General features: G+C 46.6%; 1 protein-coding gene across 3 annotated transcripts in view; it reads left to right on the top strand.

The window, feature by feature from the left end:
- Positions 1-13,879, top strand: part of PIH1D1 (PIH1 domain containing 1) — a 212,552-nt gene extending 198,673 nt beyond the window's left edge. For all 3 annotated transcript variants that reach the window (XM_078655100.1, XM_078655103.1, XM_078655101.1), the window contains exon 11: positions 13,110-13,879. In XM_078655100.1, coding sequence (XP_078511226.1) covers positions 13,110-13,145 — 36 coding nt within the window. In that variant the 3' untranslated portion in view covers positions 13,146-13,879. The remainder of the gene's footprint in view (positions 1-13,109) is intronic.
- The last annotated feature ends 942 nt before the right edge of the window (positions 13,880-14,821 follow it).

Genomic DNA, 14,821 nt, shown 5'->3' with positions numbered 1-14,821 from the left:
TTGCCTGTTGACGATTTACTCGATGACCTTTGCCGGGAACGGGAGCAGGGAGATGGGCCTGAAGCTCTTGAGGTCCTTGGGGTCCACCTTGGGTTTCTTGAGGAGGGCGTTGATTTCAGCGTGCTTCCAGCTTTCCGGGAATGTCGCTGTTTCGAAGGAGATGTTGATGACCGTCCGTAGTTGGGGTACGATTGCTGCGTCGGCTCTGTTGAATACGTGGTGTGGGCACGGGTCTGACGGAGATCCTGAGTGGATGGAGTTCATGACTTTGTGTGTCTCGTCGTCGTTGACGTTGGACCAGGAGGTCAGGCGGAAGGCGCTGGTGGTGTTCGCAGGGGAGGTAGAGTCTGGCGTAGTCGGGGAGGTTGTGGTATTGAAGCTGTCGTGGATGTCCGCGATCTTGCGGTGGAAGGAGATGGCTAGTGAGTCGCACAGTTCTTGTGAGGGCGGGATGTCGTTGGCGCTGGGGTTGGAGAGTTCCTTTACGATGCTGAAGAGCTCTTTGCTGTCGTGTTCGTTGTTGTCCAAGTGGTCTTTGAAGGAGGATCTCTTGGCTAATCTGATGAGGTGGTGATGATGTCTGCGGGTGGCGTCCTTGTGGGCTGCGTGGTTGTCCGGTATGCGTTCGCGGAGCCATATTTTCTCCAGTTTCCGGCATGCGCGTTTGGAGGTCTGGAGCTCGTCAGTGAACCAGGTGGCTCTCTTGCTGGCGTGGTTGTTGGAGGGTTTCTTGAGCGGAGCGAGGGTGTTGGCGCAGTCGTCGATCCACTGTCTGAGGTTGCGGGCTGCGGCGTCTTGGTTGGTGGGGTTGGTAGGTGGGTTCTGGGCGAGGGTGGTGATCAGCTGGTCTTCGGTGACTTTGCTCCAGCAGCGGCGAGGCAGCTGTTGGGTGCGGTGGTGCGTGGTTGGTTTCTTGAAGGTGAAATGAATGCAGCGGTGGTCGGTCCAGTGGTGTTCGGTGGTGTGGTCGAAGGTGACGTGGGTGCCTGTGAAGAAGACGGGGTCCAGCGTGTGGCCGGCGGCGTGGGTGAGTACGGTGACAAATTGTTTGAGGCCGAGGTTGGCGAGGTTGTCGATCAGGGTGGCTGAGTTGACGTTGTTGTTGTTCTCAAGGTGGAATTTCAGGTCCCCGAGGAGGATGTAGTCCGTGGAAGCGAGTGCGTGGGTGCTGGCGTGGTCGGCGATGGAGTCGCTGAACTGAGCCCGGGGTCCGCGGGGTCTGTAGATAAGTGTTCCTCTGAGGGTGGTGTTGGGGTCGGTGTGGATCCGGAAGTGCAGGTGTTCGGCGGTGTGGAGGGTGTCATCTGCGTGGGTGGCAACCTTGAGGGTGGATTTGTGGATGATGGCTATTCCTCCTCCGGTTCCGTTGGTGCGATCCCTGCGGGTGACCTTGTAGCGATGTCGGACGCCGAGGAGTCGTTCCACCAGATTTTGGTCAGGAAGGCCACGTCTGGGGCGGAGGTGTCGAGCAGATCCTAGAGCTCGACAGCGTGTTTGCATGCGGAGCGGGTGTTGAGTATGCAGCGGAGGTAGTTGGGTCCAGTCCTTGGAGGTTTGGTGGTTCTGTCGCAGGTGAAGCTGCAGGTGCGGCAGGAGAAGGGTCTGTGGGTCCATTTCGGCGTGGCCTGGAAGCAGGTGTGGTTTCGGCTGGCGTTGAGTGCGTGGAGGCTGCTGGCGTCGTAGTGGAGTTTGGTGTTGTGGCGTTCCCGGGGTCCAGGGTTTCTGGTGCTCGGCGCGGATGGGCGCAGACGGGCTTGCCTTAGGCGCGCCAGCAGCACGCCAGCGGCGCGGCCGCGCAGCTGGCGCCATTTGAAGGGGAGCTGGGAGGGAGGAGCAGCTGGGAGGCAGGGGACGGCGAATGGGTGCGGGGGGGCGGGGCCGCAGGGGCAGCAGCAACGGGAAATTGAGCAGTGGGCAGGAGGGGGCCAAGGGAAAAACAGCGCCCAGGAATGGGCAGAACAGAAGGATGCTGGCACAAGCACTGGTGGAGCTGCAGGGGGGGGGGGGATCAACCTACCTGGCAAGGTCAAGGGTCGCTCTCAGTCATCTTCGACTGTGCAGCTGATGGAGGCCTTCAGCAAGGACGTGCTGCTGCCACGATTCTGGACCCACCAGGGGCACGTTTAGGCTCTATGGTTCTGCCGGCACCACCCGTAGGACTTCCGCTGCTGGGATGGGTTCCTCCACTGTGCCAACAGACTCACTGGGCCTCAGCCTAGCTCCCTGATGGATCCAGACCAACGCCTCCACTCCTTTGCTGAAAGCCTCGCTGGTTCCTGCTGGTTCAGTAACGTCCTCCGCTTCAGAGGCACTGGTTCTGGATATGAGCCCAATGCCAATTTCAGATCTGGAGTGGAATGATGTCATGTTGTATGATCACTGAGGTACAGTCCTTGGTGCTGAAAGATTGTCCTGCAGCACATTTGTCTCAACACCAGTATATCGGGTGTTGAGACAGGCCAGGTTTGGGTTAGATTCAGATACGATATAACGCCTTCAGAATGTTCTGCATGACGAAAATGCTGAAGAGGAGGCTGACTGTTTGTTACCCCCTCATTATACTGATGCTGGTTTGTATTTAGACCATAAGAATGATCGAAGCTCTTCAAATTCAGAGCCTTTGTTGCTCTTAAGTGAAGCCCTGACAGAAGCTTTGATGGTTGCGTGGTCCAAACCATGTTGGTGCTGCTGGTGAGTTGCCCCATTGCTAGATGCCGTAGACATGCTCTATGGACCGAGCCTTTTTGACGCAGTAGCCCAAGCCAGAGTATCTTGGCCAGCAAGGTTAATTGGATTGTCTTCCCTTCTGCCCTGCCTGACAGAGAAGCTAAGTGCATGTGCTTTGTAAGGGGTTTTCTGTATTTCCAGTTTGGGGGATGAGTTCTCTCAATGCTGTTTGCTTGTTTGGGAGATGTACTCATAGATGTACTCATACTCTATGGGATATGACGAGAGAGCTCTTGCCCTGTGGAGTCACAAAATATCCTATCCAGGCAGCGCACAATAGACAGGACATAGCTAAGTAAATTTTGTGGACCGATCTGGACACCACACACTCCACTGGATATCCTGTGGGTAGTAGTGAATTGATTCACTGTTATTACTGGATACTCACCATGGGCTATTCCGGATGTGTGCAGGAATCCGTTACGGATGTGCTGTTTAGGGATACTTCAGATTCACATCGGAGTGGTTCAAAGGTAGCTGTGCTATGCTCCTTGGCTTGCTATCACCAGCCTGCCTGGTCCACCAACAATACTGCAAGTTTACAGATTACTCCCAAGATCTGGTTTACCACCAAAGGTGGCTCTAGTGGGACACAGCAGTGCAGAGGACATGGGCACTGCCGAGGTCGATCCTCTTCCTCCGCTGCACCTGGCGCAACTGCCACTAAGTCGCCTTGATTCCTCCTGTGATGGTCATTTGCAGCCAGTAGGGGCAGAATATGTTTTTATCTACCTTGCTATAGTGCAGTTGGGAAACATCCTTAACAACGATCATTTTAAAACGACTTACCTGAACAACGAAGCCGGAACCACAACTTTCTTAAACCACGACTTTTATTAAGCACGACTTCCCTGAACCACGAGTCTCTCCACTACACTCCTCAGAATTAAGGGAACATTAGGGGGGGGGGGTGTGGGGGGGTCTCCCCCCTCCCCCCCCCCCCCCCCCCCAAAGAAAGGAAAAAGAAAAAAAAATAGCTAATGGTATGCGTTGTAAAAAATATTTTAAAAAGTAGATTTAGATCCGTTGATTTTTTACGAGTGGTTCACTCAAGAAGAATTGTAATTACAATAGTGCCATCTACTGGCAAAACACGAGATGTTAAATTACGTGGTTTAGGAAGTTGTGTTAAAAAAAGGTAGTGGTTGAGAAAATCTCGTGGTTAGGCTTTCGTTGTTAAGGAAGTCGTGGTTTAGGCAGTAGTTGTTTAGACATACAACCAGTGCAGTTACCTCAGACCTGTGGGCCATGCAGGTTGTTCAGTCTGATTATGTCATTCCTTTTCTGTCACCTTCCCTCCTGTTTTTGCTCAGACTTCGGAGGAACATATCCTCTACCCTTGCAAAAGAAGTACAGGTATTGCTGGCTGAAAGAACACTGAAGAAAGTTCCCCGAGGGGGAGAAGGTGCTACTCCCCTTCCAGGTAATGATTTTGGACCGTCGGTTCCTCAGTACTTCCTTTGGAAGGAAAAACTCAAGCTGTTAACCCTGGCCAAGTTCCTCTCTGCTCTAGATCTAGGGATTGGAGGGTGTCCTTGGACTTGCAGGACGCATACTTTCATGTACCGCTGTCCTAATGATATATCCTCCTCTTTGTTGTGGGGTCAGACACATTAGGTAATTTGTCCCTTATTTCATGGCCCATCATCGCTGGTCAGAGTACATGTTTTCCAGTTTAAAGGTGCCGCCAAGCACCAGCTAACATTAAGTCAGCACCCAGCGGAGGAGCAGGAAAAATGTTCCCTCCCGCTGGGAGCAGACTTTTAAATTATTTCCCAGCGCGCTGTGAAGCGGACAGGGAAACAGATGGAAAAATTACTCCTGCACGCAGGTAGCAGCATTTTTGCTGCTCCCTGCTTGCGGAAGCAGGGCCGGCTCCCGCTTGAGGCAAGAAGCCGGCAGAGACCATAAGGAGAGCCGCAGAGACACTGGGTGGGGCCAGGACACCCACAATTATTGAGTGACTGGTCCCTGGGGAATGGGGTCCATGGGGCCAAAATCAGCCCGGGGGCTGTATGCCACCCTCCCAAATAAAAAACGTACAGAGCTGGGCTGGGGTCCCAGGGTCAAATCGTCTTTGGAGGGAGTGGGAGGGGGGATGAAATGTCCCCCTAGTTTTTGATGGCTGTGCCCCAAGAAATTGGGTCCCCAGGGCTAAAATAGGCCTGGGGAGCGGTCTGCGTTTCCCCCTCCCGGATTGCCTGCTTGTGGTGAGTTGACCACTGGGCCTGACGCAAACCAGGCCCTATGGCCAACCCTCCGCCGAGCCAAAGCACCCTGTTGGGAGCCTGCGGAGGGCCGGGGGCACACACACATCCAAGATAAATACATTTATTGGCTTGTATGTATTTGTGTTGGATTTTATGGAAATGTATTCTGGAAAAAAATCTTTGAATTGAACTAAATTGTAGATACTTTAAGTTACATTTTTGACAAGAAGGGTGTAAAATTATAAAATGTCATGTTTTGGCCTTTTTAGGTCTCGCTGGCGTTGCAGCGTGAAGCGCTGCCGCCAACGAGACTTATAGCTGCAGTGTTTGCCTCCAAGGGAGACAGACCTGGAGACAGGCCTGTGCACGAGCCGATTCTAGTATGGGCACGAGCTCAGGTCTGTGAACGCGCTTCTAGCTTTGCAGGGCCGCCACTGGCAGGAGCCGCAGGGAACGCTAACGTGCACGCTCACGGCGTCACGCTCATGCCCTCCCGCGTCTCTTAGGCTGTTCTCCGCTCCAGGCCGACTTGTTCTAGAAGCGCCCCGTTACAGCGCTCATAATGCTTCCCTGCAAAGAACACCCCTCCCACACACCATCGAGCAGCAATCGCCGTAGATGTCGTGGCTAATTTCACTTTCTTTGTTTAAAGTGCCCCATTAGAGCGCCCGTAATGCTTGTTAACAATGGCGCCTCGTTTGGGCACAGTGTCCACTTAATTTGATGTGCACATTCATGTTGTAGCACGGCACCCGTAGAGAGCAGGGCGAAAGTAGAAAGCTCATCTGCAAGGGCCGCCTGAAAAAGATCACTCCAACAATACTGGCAGAGGTAACTGTGCATGGAACTAGCTCTGGCGGAGGAGCCGATTGATGAGGGTCACTCTATGGCCTCCACTGTTAGCAGACCCCGGTATTGCACTCCCCCCCCCCCCCTCACTTACATTGCCGGGCATGCTAATTACTGTTTGCAGCTACGAGAATGCTGCCTCGGGATGTTGGGGGATGCCCTAAGGAACAACGCAGATTAAGCAGCTTCAAACAGGTAAAGTTCCTCTAGTCGCCGCTTTCATGTATATATTTTTGTCATCATGGCGGCCGCTTCACGTTCCTCTGCTTTCATATTTATATCATCATAGCGGCTGCTTGTTTTTACTTAGTAAGCATGGCGAATGAGCCCAGTAAGATTCACTGCAGATGGTCACGTATTTCTTTTATTTCTTTGCTCAATTTACGGTCTCATGTTTGTAGATTAACTCCGTCGCGTGTTTAAAAGGATTGTTTCCACCTGTGTTGTTTACGAGTTTGCCGACCTTCAGTTTGCTTGGAGGATAACTTTGATTTAGGGATGGTGTAATGGACGGCTAAGCCGCTGACTTTGGTGTGAATATCCTGGTTTCCACACTGGACCTTATCTCTAAAAATGTCCTAAATTAAGTGTTTGCTTATGTTTGGTTTTCATTGTTGCTTTTACTCAGCATGCGCCAAATTAATTAACAGTTTTTTTACACATGGGGTTGTGTCCTACACTGTGGCCGGGTTGGACAACATATACTATATTTCAAAGAAAGAGGAAACACCCGGTCACTGTTTTTAGTTCTGCAACTTTATTTTTTAGAGCAGAATTGCACCCTAAGTGATTGAATCCTTGGACGCTCGACTTATTTTGTATGAAAAATTAGATAGAAAGTTTTTTTTTAACCATATTTAAGGAAAAGTCCGAGGTTTACTCGTTGTCCTGCACAGAGGCGTATATTTACAAGTACTGAAAACAATTATTTACAAATATCAAGCACAATTATTACAATACAAAAGACAAAACATTAAACACTTATGACCGAACAAATCAGAAATGTCACTTCTTGTGATAGTACCCTACTAACTATTTCAACCAGGCCACTATAATACAACTTTGGTCTGGTGTCATAAAGGCATGCAGTTCGTTTGTGTTCACTTTGTTACATATGACATATTGAACAAGCCTTATATGAAAAAGAAAAGAAAAGAAAAACATTCGAAATTAAAGCGAATGTATAAGAAGCCGACGCGTTTCCGAGTCCGTATTTTACTTATCGGGCTCTTCTTCAGGGCTTTGAGTTGGGTACCTTATCGTAGAATTTTATGCTGATTTGATCCGTTTCTTAAGGGATCTTGACTGAAACAATTCCCTGTGTTATAATTTTGGAGTGATACATGTCTTCCAGTCAGTATTTCTTATTATTTGTTTGGGCAGTTCATTAGTATTTATTGTTGTTTAACAAGGCGAGGTGCACCGTACTTTTCCCAGACGAGGTTGAAGAGGGAGTGAAATCCGCCACCTCTTTTTACTCTGTTTGTGGATCACCACACGAGTGATTTTTGTGGCAGATGGAAGCACCATTGAAAACTGCAGCACACGCGGCAATCTTTAATTGAGACTGTAAAGGGTAGCACCCCCACCTACCGAAAAACCCAGCATCCGGCATGCTTCCGAACCGAACGAAATAAATGGTGATCCACAAACAGAGTAAAAAGAGGTGGCGGATTTCACTCCCTCTTCAACCTCGTCTGGGAAAAGTACGGTGCACCTCGCCTTGTTAAACAACAATAAATACTAATGAACTGCCCAAACAAATAATAAGAAATACTGACTGGAAGACATGTATCACTCCAAAATTATAACACAGGGAATTGTTTCAGTCAAGATCCCTTAAGAAACGGATCAAATCAGCATAAAATTCTACGATAAGGTACCCAACTCAAAGCCCTGAAGAAGAGCCCGATAAGTAAAATACGGACTCGGAAACCCGTCGGCTTCTTATACATTCGCTTTAATTTCGAATGTTTTTCTTTTCTTTTCTTTTTCATATAAGGCTTGTTCAATATGTCATATGTAACAAAGTGAACACAAACGAACTGCATGCCTTCATGACACCAGACCAGAGTTGTAATAAAAGTTGTATTATAGTGGCCTGGTTGAAATAGTTAGTAGGGTACTATCACAAGAAGTGACATTTCTGATTTGTTCGGTCATAAGTGTTTAATGTTTTGTCTTTTGTATTGTAATAATTGTGCTTGATATTTGTAAATAATTGTTTTCAGTACTTGTAAATATACGCCTCTGTGCAGGACAACGAGTAAACCTCGGACTTTTCCTTAAATATGGTTAAAAAAAAAACTTTCTATCTAATTTTTCATACAAAATAAGTCGAGCGCCCAAGGATTCAATCACTTAAGGTGCAATTCTGCTCTAAAAAATAAAGTTGCAGAACTAAAAACAGTGACCGGGTGTTTCCTTTCTTTGAAATAAATTAACAGAGCAGCTCGCTGGCATTGTTCCCACGCCCCTTTTAGCGCAAGTTACTCATAGTATTTGAAATGTCACTCATAACTACACACTGAAGTTATGAAAATGTCGCACAGCAATCTCAAACCTTGTCAGCTACAAGGCGCGCAGCATGGCGAATCAATAATCCACACCACATCTGAGATGTTTTTTGCAGCTCACGGTCAGTGTTGTTTTCTATCAAGGCGCTCTTCCCTGTGATCGCGGCATGCAGGGTGATCGGCCTACGTGGCTGCAAGGCCATTCAGGAGGTGAGCGGCAGCTTTATGTTTCCTAGCGCGCCCGTCTCTGGCAGAGCGACGCTTCTTCTCCACTTGCAAGCTGGAGTCACACTCAAACTTGAGTTGGACGAGACTATGAGGTAGGAGGAGGCTTTTAGTTTTAATTTCGGAGCTTGCACCTCGGATGCTTGGCCTGCACCTACGCTTTCTTTGAGGAAAATGTTCTGTTCTGCTGCCCAGGCTGAGGATATTTTTCACCTTTTGCATGGATTGACTGTGCCGTGCATTAAACCCGTGGCCGTCAGTATTTTGTTTGGGAGTAGCATAGAAAAACTTTATTGACCACTATTCTGGAAATATGGCCCTCATTCTAAAGTTAAGCAGATTGCAACCCTCGTGTTACATTGTTGTTGTGCAGCAGTCTCTACTTCTGTTTACCTTTATTTTTTTTTATAAATTACACCCCGAGATGTAATTGCTTAAATTAGGCTAATAACCTCTTTGGGACCGTTTTTATGCCCCTGCTCCTTACCTGTAGTGCCTGGCCTCAGTTTTAAAAGACCATTTACGTGTTAACTAAGCTTTGTTGTTTTTTCACCCCTTCATCTCCGCTCTGCCTATTGCTGGAAGCATTATCCCCCCTGACATTTTTAGTAGCTACCACCCCGAAATTTGGCTCTAGTAGGTCTCTGACCCAGAGTGTCCCAAAAAAAGGGTGCAAAGGGATCGAAAAATATCCAGTGCAGATAAGGCCAGTAAATATTTGGGAGACTCTACAGGAACTGGTCTTGGGAAGAAGGGTCAGGGTTTAAGTTAGTGTTTCACTATGCTGGATATTTATTGCCATCACATAAGCAAAGTAAAAAAAAGCATTTGCAATGCAATAGGTCTCGCATTCACACGAGTTTGAGCTATTGGTATTATAAATGACAATGCATTATTATTTCTTTTTCTTTTTTAAAAACATAAATAAAAGGCATTGTCATTTACAATGCAAGAGTTTAAGCTATCGGCATTGTAAATGACAATACTATTTATTTATCTGTTTTCAAAACCAACACATAGATAAAAAGTTTGTCATTCACAATGCCAATAGCTCAAACTTTTCCAAATGCGAGACCTATTGCATTGCAAATGCTTGTTATAATTGTTGTCTTATGCTGCCTCTTCTTTTCTATTCCTTCATGCTCTCCTAGCCTTTCCTTTTCATTATATCCTTGAGAATGGCATTGTTTGGCTTACCATTTCTTGACCACTTCAGGAGGTTCCCCAAAACTCCTGACCCTTCTCCCACCTCTAAGAAGGCTGCTGATGCTTTATTCTTGTCCACAGGGTGAAAGTGCTGTATGCCATGTCAGGCTACAATGCCTCGAGGCTCCCTCTTGCTACCTATAATTAAGGCATATTAAGAGCTGAACGTGAAGGCCTTTCCTCTTCCTACATTTGTTCAGCTGGAAACTCTTCATGTGAGAGTTTGCGCATTGTAAAGAATGTATTTGTACCCACTAGGGCTGTCTCTGCTCAAGAACCTTTTCAAGAACTCTATTGTCACTTTACTATCCCTTTGGAACCTACATTACTCCTTTACCATTCCACTGCTTCTTAGTTCGTTTCTTTCCCTCACAAATCATGTATTGGCCGTCTCTAGCAAATGAACTCGGTCCAGGTCATATTACCAGTCTAGCCGTGAGATTATTTGCTAGATTCGTAGAACCCTTTTACTATAACTCGCTCTTCTTGATATACCAGAATACTTGACCCATAAGCTCCAGCTCATTCTTCCAGCACACTCGTCTATCTTGGCTCGCCCGGTTGATCTACACTGGCTTCCTCCGGCCAACCATAAAATATTTAAGGCAGTTTACATTTGCCAAGTGGCCTGTACAGTCAAGCACTCTTATCATAAAGTTGCCTATTATCTTCTTCCCTCCCAGACTCATGCTTTCTTCCTTAGCCATCTTCTATAGGTGCCTCCTATCACCAAAATGTGTGTGGGGAGGCAGCTCGTTTTCATTTTAGCTGCTAAATGTTGTAATGGAATTCCCTGCTTGAAAAAAATAACTCTGTGCAAAACCTATAGTTGGGCTTATGAGTCTTCTTGAAGTGACGGTTCTAGCTCTAAGGTGGAGGAGCGTCGCCCCACTGAGCAAGTCGAAAAAGGAAAAAATAAAATGATAAGAACTCATTATTATCATTATTTTATTTTTCCCCTTGTTCAGCTGGGGAGGGGTGGGCTGTTCTGCTCCCAGAGGAGGAGTGGTTTGCCCGCTCCAAGTGTGCATGAGGCTTTGGCTGGCCGTCTCTGAGCGGCCAAACCGTCATGCACACTTTTCATGTTCTCATTACTACCTGCATGGAGAACATGCCCAGCCTCCCATTATCTGGCAAATCACAATGCTGCATTGCAGCGTTGTGTTTGGCTATCAGGAGACTGGGAGCCGGGTGCATCCGGCTTCCTGCCTTTGAAGCGGGGAAGAGGACCGAGAGGAGGAGGCAGCAACGGCGGGTGGCAGCGGCAAACAGGTAAGTGTAAATTAAAAATATTTAATTCCCTCCTCCCCTACCCCACAACCTGCCCCCCCACTGCCTTCAAATACCAGCTGCCACTGTCTTCCAGTGCAAGTATTGGGTAGAAGCTGGCTCTTCAAGTTTTTAATTCATTCTTTATTTCTCTGCCCCTCCTCCCCTCATGCTTCCAATGTTTCTCCGCGCCCTCATGGTACCAGTTGTTCCTTTCTCCTTTGGGACTAACTGTGCTCCTTTGCCACTTTATGCTACTGGTTCATCTCAGCCCAAGCATATGAAACTACATAGACACATCTGCATACTTTGTGCACTCACATGTACAAAATAGAGAATTCATGAATAACGAGAGTAAAGTGCAGGATTCGCAGAGTCATCATGTGTGTTTACATATAAAATGCAGCATCAACAACAGATTTAAAAGGTAACGTTTTTAGAAAAAAATCAGTTTTCCTAAAAGTCATGGACGGCATTAAACGACAATTACGTAATTCAACATAAGTGATTTTATCATGGGCCAGTGATGTATCTATGGAGTACCACATGTGCCACCCTACAAATGTTTTAAGTGATAGCATCGTTTGGAGTCTTCTGTGTCCCTTCTGCAGCTCATGAGTCCAAACTAGTTGTGGAGGGGGAAGGTTATATGTTCCTGATTCACAATGAGGGTGATTTATACTCGCTTGTTCCTTTGAAGACAGACCGTGTAAGTGGTCACTCTTGTCTGGACGTGTACTTGGGTGTTTCTCAAGGCTGTGACTCTATTATTATTATTAATGAGTTTTGTATCGCGCGTGGTTACCCTTGGGCATCCCAGCGCTTATCCAGAGAGAGCAACCCTAGCAGAGACAACTCATTAGGCAGGGAACAGGTGAGTCTTTAAAAGTTTACGGAATCGTAGGATGCCAGTTTCAGAACGCAGGGCAAGCGGAAGGGAATTCCATAGAACTGCCACATTGATGGAAAATCTTCTACCGCCAGTCCTGGCCTTTCTTACTCTCGCGACTTGCAGGAGATGTTGGTGGTCTGAGCGAAGGGCACGGGGGGCCTTGTAAGATTGAACCATACCCCGAAGAATGGGTGGCCCTTTCCCCTGCAGGATTTTGTGGGCCATGCAAAGTGCCTTGAACTTCACCCTCTCTCTGACTGGTAGCCAGTGAAGCGCCTTCAGCGCCGGACGGGCTGATTGCCACCTGGGAAGGTCTGTCAAAAGCCTGGCAGCGGCGTTTTGTACTTGCTGCAGTTTGTTCAAAGTTGTTCAAACTCTAGGATTGTAATCACACTTATTACCAGATGAATAAGTACACACGCATGTAAGCTTGTTGGTACAAATATCCTGTGCATGTAGCAGCACAAATCGCGCGAAATCTGGCTGAACAGAAGAGGGAGTCGAGATACTGTGGACGACATGGGGGCATTCTAAAAAACAGAGGACCTATTAGGAGTGTTGCCTATCATAGTATACACCCTTATCGCGGAACCGAGAACTACTTTTGAAGGAAAAGGAAGATTCACACAGATATTACGTTGTTTAAGGAATTTTTTGGGGATTCACATCGTGTCCAAGTCACGTCCCCCCCCTTTTCGTTTTTGCTGCTACATGCACAGGATATTTGTACCAACAAGCTTACATGTGTGTATACATATTCATCTGGTAATAAGTGTGATTACGATTAATCTGAAAAACCTGCCCTCCGGAAGCCCTCAACGGGCGAAACGCGTTGGCTGTTTCTTTGATCATCCTATGTTGAGAATATAGGCTGTCTATTTTTATCATCGTGTCAAGAAGACATATTAAAACAGGACTTTTTCATATCAATGAAGGACACGTGTTGCGTTTTGATGTATTGATACATTATCTTATAATTTCCATTGCTGCCTCTCCATTTACGTGTTGTTTATCTATTTTTGTATGGTCCCGTGGCAGTGGACCTAAGAGGTGGGCAGCATATGTAGAGCAATCTACTTGAATTTCTGTGTATAGTTAGGTGGTGCAACAGAAAATCCCTTACTGCCATCCTCTTGTTGTCTTATTGACTCTCGGATTGGGAGGATGAGTGTCAGTGTATGTAACTGGACTTTTCAAATGTTCTTGTTATTACAGGTGCTGACCATTACAATGCCAGTGCAGCCAGCATAGTGAGATGGATTCCCTACGCGTGTGTGCCGAGGCTCTACTCCCCTAAACTACGAGCCCAGGGATCCTTCAGAGCAGTTATGGGTCTTTCTGCTGTGCCAGTAGCAACCCTGAGTCTGTGGCAGCTAGCCTCTCAGAGGTGAAGAAGGCTGGCACCTGATGCCCTGTAGTATTTATCATCACATGCGTCTGTTGGTATTGCTATTCAACGCATGTTGTGTCCACCTACTTGGATTCAGCGAGCATGGGTTTCCCGGGGGCATGAGGAAACTAATTTTGTCTTCGCTTTAATTTTTACTAAATTGCAAACCGACTTTGAAGGACATTTTGTTTTGCCAGCTTTTGCTTTTACCAAGTTTTTTACCTGACAAGGGTGTTTCCCAGGGCATGTGCATCGTTCCCCAGGCCACAGGGTGCCTAGTTTTCACCTGAGCGAATCTCAACACACAGTGAATAATGATATACATATAAATGTGGTGCAGTATTAAAATGTGTAGACCTTATTTACCAAGATGGATGAGGTATCAAAAAGGAAGTTTTGGAGTTGCTAAGAATAGCCTAATGATTTGCTGCATGCATCCCTGCCATTAAAAGTCTATATGAACACTGTAAACTACTGCTTAGATAATGAGTCTCGAATGTCAGATTTGTATGATCATGACTATGTAAATGATTTCAGTTTAGGTTAATTTTACATAAATTTACTTATGCGAATATGCTAAAAAAAAAAAAAAAAACATGAATCGAATTGCTTCCTGATTTGTGCAGCTGCTAACTGTCCTTTTTTTGCCGAGACAGTCGTTGCAAGTTGGCGACTGTCCCGGGTAATTCACTATCTCTGGCCAGTCCTGGCAACTGCACTTCAGAGAGAATTGCAAGGAATTAAAATGGGAATTTTCAACTATAGGCTAAAGTAGCTGAGTTGGAAAAATGCTCCAATGCAGTTCGTTGGGAGACTTTTTCCAACTCAGCTAATTTGGCCTTAAGTTTGAAATTCCCGTCTCAATTCCCTGCAATTCTCTTTTCATTTAGTAGACCCTATAATCTGCACTGTGATAGTAGGCAGAGTTAAATTATGCTAATTGTTTGGTTTGGGCGGAACTTTGGGGCAGTGGGCATGGTAAATTTTCAAGTAAGTAATTGATAGCTGTGATGAAAAGTGACCATGGAATTTCTTTTCAAATGTTGGTACCTATGCATTTGTAGGTCACTCACGGCTGAAATCCAATGCCGCAAGTGAGGCAGGGCATCAATGGTTTTCTGTAAATCCTGAGGTATTGGGCACTGCACTGATTTCTTGTGTAATCTGAGCAGTCCTAACAGCCACTACCTCTGATTCTTGCAGGGACTACACCAGGGGTCTACAACCTTTTCTATAATATGAGTTACTTGCATTTAATGGATATCACCCCTAGCTACTAATATTAGTGATCTTATAATAGTGACTACATGAAACAAGATTACATTAGTGGCCACCATATGCAAGATTGCTAGTAGTCATCACCTCACTGCATCAAACCGGGGTTCCAGCAGTAATGTAAAAAGGCTTTGTCAATTTTAGAAGCCTCTGCATGGGTAATACATAACAGCCATTGCTGCAATGCCCCTGGTACCAAAGTAATAATATCAGTACAAAGTTGCCACAACACTACTCAATTTATCAGTCAACTATCGACTTA

The sequence above is a fragment of the Lissotriton helveticus genome, chromosome 7 (genome assembly GCF_964261635.1).
Source record: "Lissotriton helveticus chromosome 7, aLisHel1.1, whole genome shotgun sequence".
Lineage (NCBI taxonomy): Eukaryota > Metazoa > Chordata > Amphibia > Caudata > Salamandridae > Lissotriton > Lissotriton helveticus.
This window is presented reverse-complemented; position numbering and strand designations above follow the sequence as displayed.